Here is a 15431-nt window from a genome sequence, read left to right on the forward strand (position 1 = left end):
TGTGAACTCTTTACCAACTGTCTAAAGCTACAGTGTGCAAATCCCATTTTGAGTACATTTTTATTTAATGCAATTTTTGGGGAGGGTGGGGGGTCAGGATGAGTTTTGGCTCAACATTATTGTTTTTTAGTGCCTTTTCTTTAGAAGGTTTAACATCTCAAGACAAGAGGCATAACTGTGGACCATTTTTAACAGCTTCATATTAATTACAGATTTAAAAAAAAAATGTTTTGACAGTAAAGTATTGAGATATACGTATACGCAACTGACTGTAAACAGAGTAGAAACCATTAGTTTACATACACCAAATGAAATAAAAACACCTATACATATCAACACATAACTTCAATTATATCAAACTGAAGTTGATATAAACTTCAATTTATTCAAAAGGAAGTTTAAAGCATAATTACACAAAGCAGTTACAGCTACAGAGGGATAATGCATCAAAAAGGGAATGTATACAGGATTCAGAATAAATATGAATTTACAGCAGAGGGACAACCAAGGGATAAGAGATAATTATGTGTAGAATAAAAAACTCTGTTACTTTTTAATATGGGAAAAAAATCCTCCATATTCATACTTGGTGTATTGTTCAAGAAACTGAAAAATGTTAGCGGGATGTTGGAAATATGACTCAGAGAATTATATTATTATTATTATTATTATTACTACTACTACTAATATAACTACTCATGGAATCGCAGACTACTGTGTAGCTGAAGTTTAATATTGTATTTGCTTTATTTAGATAAAGTGGAAGAGAATATCTTACGGCTCTTGGAGAGAGCGTAAGAAATCTTTAGATGTGATGATCGTATGACCCAGAAGGTGGCGGTAATGCAATTACAGGAATGCCGACAGAAATAAAACCCAAGAAGAAGACCGTATAACGGTCGTTCTGGTTGAATGTGGGACTGCTTCATGTAAAAAATGTCTTCAGTGCAGGCAGCTACAACGAGCAGTTAACTGATGCTGAAGAAACTTTTACAGAGTTTAAAGAAATCATCGTCAAATCCGAGGAAGAGATGGATGATCAGCGCAGACTGCTGGATTTCTCCCGGACTCCCCGGATTATTTTACACCGGATAGGTAGGAAACACCAGCGATTGAATGTAGGCTAATCTTGTAATATCTGGATCTTTCTTTATGGGCACCATTTTAGTAACTGTTTCCTTTCCGTGTGGAAGTTTCGTTAACATGAAATGAACGCAGACATCATAGTTATAATGTTAAAACCGTTTATTAATGTAGAAAGAAAATGCAACCGTTGAAACTAGGAACTCGGGAGTTGGCGCGGAGTAAGCAGCGTCTAGCTAAGCTCACTTTCTGAATGTGTGCCCTCTGAACCCCGCGCTTTTTCAACCGTTAAATCCGTACTTACGTTAAAAAAAATTCCCGAGCTGCCTTTAAAAGCTAAGATGTAACCACGTTGTTTTAAAGGAACATTTAAACATAGTGGATATTTACAGATTAAATAATGTATTCTATATTTATCTTCGTAATACAAAACTAAAAAATAGAATTTAATGAATCTAATGTAGTGTTGCTACACAACGGTGCTTGCGATCCGGTGTTACGTGAAAAGAAGTTCCCGCTGTTTTTGCATCTGTGCGACCGAGACCAGCAAATAACTGAATAGTCCTTTTGAGTATCTTTTTTTTTGGGGGGAAATGTACTTTATAGTTGTTTTACTGCACTGTACTTTTTACTGTTACCTGTGTAATATTATGAACTAATCCTGATAGAAAACACATGGACATTTCACCAACATTTCTGAGGTTTATCTAAAAATGTCTTGCAAATTTTCAAGTTTTGGAGCTCAAAATTTTTTTTCCTTTTTGGTAGAAAATTTAAAAAAATAATTGCGGAAATATACTCCTTTTTCCTGTCTAAGATGTTTTTACTATATTTCAACAGGTTAAGTGTAGTTATTGTTCTGTTCTGACACACATGCGAAAGACTTGCTTTGAGCTATAACAGAGTACAAACCTAACAACACAAAAGCACAAGTGTTAGACTCGAGGCCTGATGGCCAAATCCATAGCGTTTTTATGTGGCCCTCTGGTGTAAAATGTCAAGATAACAATGTGCTTAAATATTATTTTATCAGTCAAATCAAATGTTTTATGTTTTGATGTATTTTTTGCCAGATTACATCAATCAGTTCCTCAGGGTTTTTGCAAAATATTGTGGGAATTCATGCAAAATCAGCAAATCCCCACCCTTTTCAAACTAATGCATAATTGTGAGTTTATCGCAGTCTTATTTTCACAAAAACATTTTGGTTTAATTGATGCCAACTTTCTTACTTGTATTAAACAGCTGCCTCAGCCTTAACAGATCTTTACATTTTCATAATTGTTAATGTAAATAATCCTACTATATTATTAATTTCTGTCAGATTACAGTGCATTTTTATATGGTGAGTAACAAAGAGTTGCTTACAAGTCAAACATAAGCGCAAATATTGTAATTATTTCTAACCACTAATTGTTTGATTTTTATTGCAAATAATCACAAAAACAATTACAAAATCCTGGATGGACTGAGAAGTTTTTCAGTATTGTTTAATTTTAAGAATTCATTAATTATTTTATGAGTTGTATCAATACATTGTTTTAAACTGCTCTGAAATAAATTAAACAATAAAGAAGCCATTTTTGTCATAATTAGCATTTAAGACTTTTTTCAGTTTATTTGGTCTAGAAATTATTTTAGTTTATTCCAAAAAACAAAAATGAGAACTCCAACTAAACCTTCTTAGTGTGCGTTCACACTGCAGCCTGAAGTGACCCAATTCCGATTTTTTGGCAATTCCGATTTTTTTGCCTGGGCCGTTCACACTGCCAGTAAATGCGACCTGTATGAGTTCTGCTGTGTGAACGGGCAAACGACCTGAAAGTGTCCCGCATGCGCAGTAGAGGGCGCAATAGCGTCAGCGTTCTCAGTGTTCTGCCAACCGCCATAAGAAGAAGAAGTGCTCAGTGTTTGCGGAAGTAAACATGGAGGCTAACGGTGGAGCTTAGCTTACTTATTTGAAGTTGTTGTCTGGCCGGAGCAGCATATTAACAACTTAATCCTCATATAGACCGTCATGGTTGTTGTTTTTCTTATCAGGACGCAAAATAGTGAGATTTGCTGAGAAACAGTGACGTTCCGTTTGGATGAATGCGACATGGACGTTAAGTCGCATTTGAATCGGATACATATCAGATATGGGTCACATTCGAAAACCAGAGGAAAAGGAAACATGCAACACAGGTCTCATAAAATAAGCCATAGAAAATAATTAGTTGTAAAATGTAATAATCATTTGAAATAAATACCTAGAAATAATGAAATTAACTTTAAAATAATAACAGCAATAAAACCTAAAGTAAATAATTTCATAAGTAAAAAGAATTATGCAAAATATGAGGACAAAATAATAATAAAAAAGGTCATTTCAGACTTCTCCAAATGTCACTTATGTTAAAGATAAATATGTGTTTATTTGTTGGTTTCTGTACTTAAGATTAAAGTTTGCTCTCATTTGCTTGAATGCATTCGACAAATCCTCTTTTTTTTTCTGTTTTCTTGTTCAGACTGCCTACAGCACAACGTTTATAAGGAGAAGTTATGTAACCAGGAGAGGAGCTTCGCTCTGGACCAGGAGGAGTTAGAACCCCTGCAGATAAAAGAAGCAAATGGACTCAACAACATTTCGGGGAAAGAACCAAACCCTGAGAACCAAAATTGGGAAAGAAGCAATCCCATAGACTTTGGAGCAAAAAGAGGTGAAGAAAAGAAACCCAAGAGGCAACAGAAAACCAAACGGCATGGTGACAATTCAAAACAAAAAGGTCATGACGATTTTCCTCGAAATAGTGACTTGACTAAAAAGATATCAAAAAAGACATGTGAGAGACCTGTCTCAGGTAGGAAATGTTTCAGCCGAAAAGATCACTTAAATCCTCACGTAAGAGATCACACAGGTGAGAAGCCTTTTGAATGTGTGAACTGTGGAAAAGGTTTTAGTGCAAAATGTTCTTTGACTGCTCACATGACAGCTCATATGGTTGATAAGCCTTTTCAATGTGTTACTTGTGGCAAGAATTTCAGTTCAAAACGTTATTTGACTTATGAGATGAGAAGGCACACAGGTGAGAAGCCTTTTTTATGTGTCCATTGTGGAAAAGGTTTTTTTTATAACAATAATCTAACCGTTCACATGAGAGTTCATACAGCCGAGAAGCCTTTTCAATGTATTACCTGTGCCAAGCAATTCACTACAAAAATCCAATTGACTGATCACATGATGCTTCACACTGGGTTGAAGCCTTTTCTATGTCTGACTTGTGGAAAAGATTTTTGTCAAAAACGGTATTTAATTCGGCACATGAAGATTCACATCAGTGAAAAGCTTTTTTCGTGTGTGAACTGTGGGCAATTTTTTTTGTCAGAAACAGAATTTAACTGAACACATGAGGATTCACACGGGTGAAAAGCCGTTTTCATGTGGGACCTGTGGAAAAAGTTTTTCTCGCAAAGTTAGTTTAACTCAGCACATGATGATTCACACCGGTGAAAAGCCTTTTTTGTGTGTGAACTGCGGAAAAAGTTTTTGTCTCAAAGTTAATTTCACTCAGCACATGATGATTCACACTGGTGAAAAGCCATTTTCATGTGGGAGCTGTGGAAAATTTTTTATTGGAAAACGGGATTTAACTCGGCACATGAGGATTCACACTGGTGAAAAGCCGTTTTATGTGTGACCTGTGGAAAATGTTTCAGTGGAAAAGGCAGTTTAACTCTGCACATGATGATTCACAGAAGTAAGAGACCTTTTTGTTGCCTAAATTGTGGAAAAGGTTTCAATTCTAAACAAACATTAATAATTAGTCACATGACAATTCATGCAGGTAAGAAGCCTTTTTCATGTTTAACTTGTGGAAAAGATTACACTAAGAGAAATGGCTTAACTCAGCACATGATAAGCCACACAAATGAGAAGCATGGTTGACTCGCAACAGACACATTTTAACTGGGTCAAAATCTACTTGTCAAAAGTACCAGATGGGTTATGGGATATTTAGTGATCTCAAAGTTAAGTTGTTAAAACAATTAACACAAAAAATGCAGGGGGAAAAATGACTTAATTTTTTATTTTATTCCTGACCTTAACATAGTCTTCAGTGTATCCAGTAACAGGATTCAAGGGCTTTTGCTGGATTTTTGCTGCTCTAAAATTCAAAAATAAAGACAAGATAAAGTTATTTCTAAACACAAGGAGGGCATAGAGATGGTGTTAAGCAAATTCCTTTAAAGTGCAAAAGTGGTTTGCAGGTCACCTTTCCTTGATTAAAGAAAATTCCTAAATGCTCCAATAAGGAAGGACAAGTAATCATAATTTGAGAAATATTTTTCATGTACGACCCATGTTAAAGTTAACTGTAAAAAGTAATTAGGAAAAAAACAGTGATGCACCCGAGGGCTTGATTGTTGTTGGTTCATAAACCTCACGTCAATATGACAACTTGTGGGTATGATTCTTGTAAAATTCTCAGATTTTGTGCAGTTTGCTGTTCACCATGAAACTTAAAATCACAACGGTGATAGGTTTGTCTTTAAATAAAACAAAAAGATTCAAACAGATGCTATTATTGGTTTAAAATCATAACCAGTCTTATGGAACAAATACCTTCTTGCTTGAAATTCACTGCAATCTAATTTTCATGCGTTGATTGTTCTTGATTGTACTAATGTTTTCAATAACTGGGAATTTAAGTTTCTTTGTTGTTTTACAGTTCTAATTGACAACTGTTATTATTTTTATTTTCTGCTGCAGCTGGTTTGTTGTAAAAGATTCCTCCTATTTTCGATGTTGAAACCAGTATGTGTTCGAACATATAGGTTTACGGTCTTCAAAAGTTATTAAAGTATAATATTTCATATGAGAGCGTGTATATGTGCATGTGTACATTATAATATATATATATATATATATATATATATATATATATATATATATATATATATGCACAACTGACCGATTGTTGGTACATGGAGTTGAAACCAGACGTTTATACAGAAAACATAAAAACACCCACCTTTTTTCCCCTTTTTACGCAAATAAAGTTATGAAACAGTAAAAGTTGATATGGAGGTAAAGTTGTTCAAATACTGAAGCTATTTTTAAGGAACACAAAGCGGTGGCAGCTGAAGAGGGCTAATGCATCAAAATGGCATTTACACATGACTCAGAATAAACGAGTTTACAGCAGAGGGACAACGGAAGGATAAGAGATAAGTGTGGAATTATTAATTGGCTTCTTTATTTAATCACCTTTGCAATAATAATGATTACCTTATTCATTTGTGTATTTACTGAATGAATGAATAATTAAATAAAGGTCATTATTGCAAATGTGATTAAATAAAGAATTATATGCTTATTTATTTTGTATTTATGCATTTATTCTTATTCTTATTATATCAGTTATTATATGGTCATCCATATAATGCTGCGTTAGTTTCAGCAAATCTGAAGGAAAAGACAATATTTGGAGTTTTTTAAAGAGAGCTGGCACTGATTATGAAATCTTTAGACGTGATGATCACATAATCCAGAAGGTGGCGATAATGCAACAATATGAATTTCGACAGTCACATCCCCGAAGAAGAAAACGGCGTATGTTTTGGTTGAACGTTCGAGTGTTTTCTCTAAAACAATGTCTTCATTCCAGCTTCAAATAGAGTTTATGAATGAGCGGTTAACTCCTGCTGAAGAAACATTGACAGAGTTTAAAGAAATCATCGTCAAGGAAGAGATGGAGGAAGAGATGGATGATCAGGATTTCTCCCGGACTCCCCAGATAATCTTACACCGAATAGATAGGAAACGCCAGCGTTTGGATGCAGGTTAAGGTCTTAATATCTGAAGCTTTCTGAATGATGATCATTTTAGTAACTGTTCCCCTCCCGTATAAATGTTTTGTTAAGAGGAAAATGAACGCAAACAGCACAGTTACCCTGTTATAAGGGTTTATTTGTGTAAAGAGAAAATGGAACCAATGGAGCTAGTGCTGCGTCAGCGTTCTGCAGTATGAAACTATTTTTAAAAAAAAGTTCTTTACATATTTGTTAAAACTATCACAGTATAATATAAGACGGAGAATCTTTTTAATAAAACCGAACTTTGCCTTCCCCCTGCTGTCATCTGCACACATACACTGCTCCCTCAGAACCAATCACAACCAGGACAAGGATCTGACGTAAGCTGTCAATCATCTTGTGGAGGCGCTGCTCTCAACCTCCCCATTTTTCTCTGCAACACTACAACTGGTTTTCCACAAATGAGCCTTCCATGACTGCTCAGGCAAGTTAGCGTGGCCAATTATGATGGCAAATAGACAATTTGCTTGGGAAAGTAAGTTTGTTTGCTGCCATTAGTACATTTTGCTGCATGTACACGAGCTTGATTGACAACACTAAGACACTTCTTGGTCTGACTGGTTGTTTTTGACCAGGAGCTGTGCATTTCTTCAGACGGCAGTAGTATCACTGGAAGGAGTAGGAGGAGCTTGGTTTATTTTTTCCCAGATTATCTGTCTCATATTGGGATGTCACAAAATAGTGACGGTTTACACAAATATGTAAAATACATGTTTGTAATGTTTTTAAAAGAACTGTTACTTTTTTTTAAAGTAAAAGTAACATTCTGCAGCTTTAAGAAATCAGAATTTCAACATGACAGTGTCCATAAACGTTGTTCTCTATAGCTATTATAAACATCATTTTAAGCTGTCAATTTTTTCAGTATACATGCGATACATGCAGGCGATACATGCAACATTGATTTTAGTCGCACTTTTACATGTATCTTGTAAAATAAACGTTTCCATTCCACCACATCTTACTGCTGTTGATGTGAAGAGTGGCCATGCTGAGGCACGAAGTCCGCCTCATGCCTCGTTACAAGTTGTAACTGGGGGTAGTAAGAGTTGCTCCCAGTTTGAAATCCGAATTCAGACGGCGTTCAAGTTTATTTTTCCAAATGGAAAGTTTGAATTTCCCAGTTCCAAGTACAACTGGAACGCAGCATAAGAAGTCAGTGGTGTTTAGTTTTCTTTCTATTTTTTATTGCTCTCCCTCACATGTAAATACAGAGATTTGCAACATTGCTGCAGATAAACATGGATCCTAAGTAAACTAAACAATGACATTTGTCCAAATGGCCATTGAAGAATCAAAGCGTGCATGAGAAAACAAAACAAAGAATAAATAAACCAAAAAAAATATTGTTAGAGTGTAAATACATTTAACCCAAAATAGGTATTTAGGTTTTATCACTTATTAAAGTATAAGTTGTTGTTTGCTATGGTATGACTGGAAGAGCCTGAGACCAGCAGAGGAGGTGGGAGGAGACAGCAGACGGTTTCAGGTGGGGGCTGCAACATGAGATAAGAGGAACAGAATACTCCTCTTGGCCTCCTTGCGCGCAAACCGTACCCTATCTCTGTAGAACTGTTGCTGTATAAGAAACTTGAAGTGACGTGTTGTTTGAACTTTACTGGTCCAACCTTATCTCCCCCTCCCTTTAGTGGTTGGAACGGTTGTGTGACTAGGGCGTACCTAATCTTAATAAAGAGCGGGGCAGAGCAGAGATGCTTCAGAGTGTAGTTTGGAGATTGTAACTGAAGCAGTCTGAGCACTCTCCTCGCGAGTAAAAACTTAACTGACTTGTCTCTGTCTTCCTTTGCAGTATGTATACAGATGTTAGGGGTTTAAACCTGACAAATATTCATTACAAATAATACAAACCCATCAATATTTCCCCAACTCCTCTCCCTTCAGTTCACGCCAACTCCCTAGTCTTCACAGCTCGGGTTATGGTTGGTGTCCCTCTGTGTCACAGATAATTCTGCTCATGCTAACATGCTATCCTGATAGGCTGCGGTAGCCCCCTGAAAACTGACAGCGATTGGCTATAGCAGCTTGGTAACAATCTCGTAAGAACAACTACTGGTTGGATTAGAAATATCATGAGACAAGGAGACAGATTTTGGATTTAACACCTGGGTCACGTTAACAACTCCATTTTATTTCTGTTTTTTTGTCCAGATTGCCTGCAGCATAACATTTATAAGGAGGAGCTTTGTAAGCAGGAGGAGTTAGAACCACTGCAGGTGAAACAAGAACAGGAAGAGCCAGAATATCTGCAGATTAAAGAAGAGCAAGAGGATCTAGAACACCAGCAGATAAAAGTGGAAGAAAAAGAAGTTTACTGCAGTCGGGTTGATGAAGAGGTGACCCTAAAACAGGAGACTGATGCATTCAGGACTAGTCCTGTTTACAAGAAAACATACCAAACTGAATCAGAAACAAAAGGGATCCAAGTCATCATCAAGGAAGCTGCTGAATCTGAGAACCAAAATCAGGAAAGACGAAAGCCTTTCTCATGTGTCATCTGTGAAAAGCGTTTCGCTTTAAAATCTGCTTTCAATGTTCACATGAGAACTCATACGGGTGAAAAACTGTTTACATGTGAGACATGTGGAAAATGTTTCCTTTTCAAATCTGCTTTCAATGATCACATGACAACTCACACAGGTGAAAAACCATTTACATGTGAGACGTGTGGAAAAGGTTTTAGTCTAAAAAAGTATTTAAATAAGCACAAGACAATTCACACAGATGAAAAGCCTTTCTCATGTGTGACATGTGGAAAGTGTTTTGCTTTCAAATCTGCTTTTGATGCTCACATGAGAACTCACACAGGAGAAAAGCCGTTTTCATGTGAGACCTGTGGAAAATGTTTTAGTCAAAAGCAGTATTTAACTAAGCACATGACAATTCATACAGGTGAAAAGCCATTTTCATGTGTGACCTGCAAAAAGTGTTTTATATTCAAATATCTTTTTCTGGAGCACATGCGAATTCACTCAGGTGAAAAGCCTTTTTCATGTGTCACCTGTGGAAAAAGTTTCAGTAAAAAGCGTGTTTTATGCCGTCATATTATAATTCACAGAAATAAGAAGCCTTTTTGGTGTTTGACTTGTGGAAAAGGTTTCAATGAAAAATGCCATTTAACTGTTCACATGAGAAATCATTCAGGTGAGAAACCTTTTTCATGTTTAACTTGTGGAAAAGGTTTCATTCGGAAATGTTCTTTAAAAAAGCACATGAGAAGCCACACAGATGAGAAGCATGTGGGAAAAATTAGCACCCACCACTTGTGAAATTATGCCAAATTTATAATGTGAAACAGCAGAAGCCCAGAGAATTTAAAAAACTGAACTCAATTCAGTAAAGCTTGTTGCCGTAGATACTTTGTAACTGAGTAAAAATCTACTCTAACCTTAAGTAAACATATGTTGAGTAAAAAGTACTTAATTACTTTTTCAAAACTGGCTTTGGAGTATTTAGTTTTTTTCAAATAAATTAATGTATTAGAAAAATTCTACACAAAAATTGAGATACAAACATGAAGAAGCAGAAAAAGATATTGTGTAAAATTATTCTGTTTAACAAACTGTTTTCTACTTGGAGTTTTCTTGAGTGTTGTATTTCCTGCCATTGAAGGTTATTACATTTCTCGCATGACAAAAATGTTCTAAATGTTGCATGCAGGAGAGAAAAGTAATCATAAGTGTTTTTTAAAATCATAGAACTGAAAATGGAAAACTGAAACATACTAAAATGGTTGAACTTTCTCAATAAATCTATAGAAAAAAAACCCCCATGTGATAGGTCCCGTCTTTAAAGCAGAACGAGATTGAAACTGATGTCATTTTTTGCTAATTATATTAACCAGTCTCACTCTATGTAAAATATTTTCAAATAAGATAAAAATACATTATTACTTTAAAGAAAATGTGAGATTCACCAAAACAATTTTTTATGCACTGATTGTACAAAGTATGCATAATTATTTTCAATAATCTGGTGTTTCTCTCGACTTAGTTGTAATATTTTGCTCTTTTCTATTGCAGCTGTCTTCTGTCAAAGATTACTGTCTTTTTAGGACCTTTTTAAATGGATGTAAAAGTTGGATTTATGTCTTACAATGTAATTAAAGTGTAAAATTTCATTTAAGGATAAAAGTTTTAAGTTTTTCTTTAGTGTATTTGGCACCTTGTACTCAAGTCCAGTAGATGGTGGCAGTACACCTATACTGGGGGTGGCCACTGTGGCTCCTGTAACTGAGGGGTCGGCAGTTTGAACTCCCTACCATTCATCTCAATTGTTGCGTCCTTGGGCCGACCAACAACCGAACCCCGACCCGTGTCCCCAGAGTCACTAATGTCCCTCCCCAGATGAGGGCCACAGACCCCCAGATCTACGGTGGAAAGCACTGCAACTTTAACGGTGCAAAGCACTGCAACTTTAACGAAGCACAATTACAAATACAAAAACACTTCAACATTACGGAAAACACAACGACATTACCGAAATCACAACGACATTACCGAAAACACAACGACATTAAGGAAAACACAACACATTAATAAAACGGAAAAGGTAGGTCCTAGTGGGAGACATATGAATTCGCTGATTGGACTACAGCTCGTTTTACTTTTGAACCGGAAGTTATTCTGGCGTGCTCAGTTTGAGGGAGAAGCAAAGCGGGAATACGGTCGTCATGTATTCCCCAAACTGTGGGAAAAAGCGGATTGAGCCGTTGTTACGTCAATCCGCGTTTCCCCATCAGATACGGTTCCCCTTGCGTCTTCTTGCCGCTCCGTCCCGCCCACGCGGCAAAATACGCGCGTGCTCGTGATGAGCACAGAGAAAGCACGCGCGTAGGGAACTACGGACACCGTGAATTTTCAAACAATATGTTTCGGCAAAGCTGTCACTTTCTTCACGTTTTTGCGGGAAACCAATAGTAATAATCCTAATAAAAATAATAATAAAAAAATAGTAATGATAAATACATATATGTCACATATATTATAATAATTATAAATGTATATATGTTTGATTTTATATATATATATATATATATATATATGGCAATGCATTTTAATGCTCAATATTACCCATCAGCAGCGGTGGGAAGTAACGAAGTACAAGGTACAAGTACTTCGTTACTGTACTTAAGTACAATTTTCGTGTATCTGTACTTTACTTAAGTAGATTTAATAATGGATACTTTCTACTTTTACTCCACTACATTTTACAGTAAGTATCTGTACTTTCTACTTCACTACATTTCTACAAAACTGTCGCGTTACTCGTTACATCCAAGTCGCGTTGCTCTTTTTTTCCGTTAAAATGTGAAGTTCAGGGACGTAAGGTGGCGCCGTAAAATCCGAGCAATATCGTAACTTACGTGTCTGTTGTCACCCATCGCCTCCACCTTTACTCGCACGCGAAGCTCCAGACATGCGCAGTGGTTTCCTCTGAGCGAGTCTAATCATCAGTAATATAATAGCGCTACATAAATTGATATGGCTACATGTAAAATCAGCAGCGCTTCGCTTTCACAGACGGTGGGGACTTCGTCCAACTTTTAGCGTCACTTGGAAGGAAAGCTTAAAGAAAGGTAAGATCTGTGGACGTGATGCTAGCAAAGCTAGCTGTACTGACGTAGACACACATGTTGCATCTGCGATGAAAAAAAGTTGTCATTCATGCCCTGAATTATTGTGTGGAGGTGTTGACTGAGGTGTTGCAAATATGGGACAACGCTGGTACATTCAGGAACGATCCGATTCTTCTGGACGGATCTTTACTGATTGCATTTATTTAAGCTCTTAAGTATTTAATAACTAGTTTTTTATGGGAATGTGGATCTTTCAGATCAATTTGAGAAGCAATTTTGATAAGTAAAAGTTAATTTTTTTGTGTCACGTAGCGCGGGTGCTGGTCTTGACTTGGTCTTGGGTCGGTGACCTTGACTACAACTCTGCTACTGGCTCCTTGGTTGCCTGTCCTCTCCCACCCACCTTCTTTCCATCCACTTTCTGTTGGATTTCTTTAAAAATAAAAGCCACTAGTAGCAAAAAAAAAAGTGAAGTTCATGTTAGTTAGGACAGAGACAAGATGTTTCCATCCTGAAAGTATGTGATAGAATCACATAGTAAGTAATCACATACTGTAAACATAATAAAAACATGCTTTATCTGTGGCATTGTTCATTAAAATGGCACATTTCTAATGTATTAAAATTAAAACGATCGGCACTTATGATATTAGCGATTAGGTAATCCATTCAGCAAGCACTTTTACTTTTAATACTTAGTATTTTTAAAGCCAGTACTTTTTTTACTTTTACTTAAGTACAAATGCTAATGTTGTAGTTTTACTTTTACTTGAGTACATTTTTGTCTGTGTATTTTGTACTTTTACTTAAGTACATTTTTTGAGTACTTTCTCCACCATGGTTAAAATAAACTTGAGGGTTATTCTCACCTCAAGTAAATTAGCACACGGGAGACGCAGTTTGTTACTCCAATTTTCTCTCAGCTTATAAGAAACTGCAGAGCAACTGGCAGCTCAGAGTTTCCCATGCACCACATACCGGTGAAAACACCGTTACTGCACCATCATCTTTAACCCTGTTAACAAGTAAATTATTATTATTATTATTATTAATTATTATTAATTATTTATTATTATTATTATTATCATACCCATAAACATTTAATGCTCCTTTTTTTTACTTTTTTTCACACACCAGTGGGCATCACAGAGGTTTGTTTGACTCATAGACCGGCCCAGGTAATGTTGTGGTTCCCTGACATTTGCTCTATGCCTGTTAGGAGATGGAACCCAATAACAAATAAAAATGGGTGGCGGTAAGTGGAGGGGCCAATGGTTCCCTGGCCCCTCCTGTTAAGCTGCGCAAATCACTGCCAGTTCAGACTGCGGGAATAATGCATTTATGGACAGATGAATTTTTTTTTCGGAGCGATGCTCACTGCGTGCTATTTTTACCTTAGCAACAGTTGCCATGCTGCTGACAATGATGTCATCAGCATGACGTCAAATGATGTATGTGTCATGAGGCCTTCTGAGGATGACTTTATGATGTCATAGAGTCCATGACATCACCAACTGATCAGTTAATTCTCTGATCAGTTACCACAATCAGTTAACAAGTCAGTCAACTCGAGATTCATTTGGACGTTTTAGCTCAGCACAATAAAGATGAACGACGAAAGCCCACAGAGAGAAATGGATGTGAACCTAAGGTTTCTTTTTTGGACGAAAGTGAAAAGACATTGTCCAGCAAAGTTATCCTGGTCAAAGAAGCCCAGATTACAAAAGAGAAACTTCTCAGTGAACTTTTGTGGAAGTGATTGAAAAGGCTGCAGATGGACCAACTCTGCATCTTGTCCGACAAGTCTTTGAGGAACAACATAGCAAAATTTTGATCTTACTTTTGAGAAAACTGGAGATATAAATGTGAACGTACTCTCTGAGGTTTCAGAAGAGCTTGGTGAAAGGATTTTCCAGAGTCTTGCGAGAGATGCATTCCACTTTGCCAGTGGACTGCATTTAATCGCACTACTGGAACACCCAGAAGGACACCAAGTCATCGTGGAAAAATTCAAAAAGCACCTGGAGAATCCTTTCTCCAAAGAAAATGTTAGCGTCTACCAAAAGAAAGATCCGAAAGACTTTTTTTCCACTGAAGACTTGTATGCAGATGAAAACTGCCTGAGTGAAGATTATACTCAGGAAACCATGGACCCTGAACAATTTTTGAGGGACGCAAACAGGATGGGATTCAGACATGGAACAGAAGAAGAAAGGAGAGTTATGGTTCAAAATATTCTTTGGAGATTGATTTACAAGTCCAGTTACAGATCTAGCTATGGGCATTACAAAGGAAGGACACCGAACCGGTCCAGAGAAAGCTTGCTCCAAAATATGGAAAGAAGTCAAGGATATAGATTTTCTTTATGACAAAATGGAAAAAAAGCCTGCCGAGACATCCTGCAACTTCTCTGGGCAATGAAGACGCAGTTAGAGAACTGCTCTTCAAAATGATCAAAGCAACAACCCACTAGTGATTTACAAGGTTGTGGAATGCTTTAAAAGAACCCTTGCACGACCACGAAAAATCAATCTCAAAGACACCTTTCTTCAAAAGGCATGGGGCCTCATCAAAAAGGCTGCGGTTGTGGAGACAATCCAGACGAAGAAGAGAGGCAAGAGCCCACCAAGAGTGGATCAAATGTGTTTAGTCCACACTTAGCTGGGCCTCTAAATTTGGTCAACTCAGAGGTTGGTACTGACTTGGAGGAGTCAGGGCCGAACTCAGAGTCAGGGCCCGCCTCAGAGTTAGGACCCGTCTCCGAGTCAGGACCCGTCCCCGAGTCAGGACCCATCTCCGAGTCTGGATCCGTCTCAGAGTCTGGACCCGCCTCAGCGTTAGGACCCGCCTCAGCGTCAGGACCCGCCTCAGTGTCAGGACCCGCCTCAGAGTCAGG

At 37.1% G+C, this 15431-nt stretch overlaps 1 protein-coding gene across 3 annotated transcripts; it reads left to right on the forward strand.

Moving 5' to 3' along the window:
* Nucleotides 1-39: 39 nt before the first annotated feature.
* Nucleotides 40-11090, forward strand: LOC103472612 (uncharacterized). 3 transcript variants are annotated; one of them, XM_081612504.1, is made up of 3 exons: nucleotides 40-1095; nucleotides 3591-3980; nucleotides 9109-11090. In XM_081612504.1, exons 1-3 carry the CDS (start codon nucleotides 1032-1034, stop codon nucleotides 10224-10226), a joined length of 1572 nt encoding a protein of 523 aa, XP_081468630.1. In that variant the 5' UTR covers nucleotides 40-1031; the 3' UTR covers nucleotides 10227-11090. The 3 variants fall into 3 exon arrangements, with proteins under 3 accessions (XP_081468630.1, XP_017162897.1, XP_017162898.1); XM_017307408.2 differs by having other exon boundaries at nucleotides 3591-3923; XM_017307409.2 differs by lacking the exons at nucleotides 40-1095; nucleotides 3591-3980 and adding an exon at nucleotides 6594-6906.
* The last annotated feature ends 4341 nt before the right edge of the window (nucleotides 11091-15431 follow it).

Source organism: Poecilia reticulata, chromosome 11 (genome assembly GCF_904066995.2).
Source record: "Poecilia reticulata chromosome 11, P_reticulata-male-v2, whole genome shotgun sequence".
NCBI classification, from domain to species: Eukaryota; Metazoa; Chordata; class Actinopteri; order Cyprinodontiformes; family Poeciliidae; genus Poecilia; species Poecilia reticulata.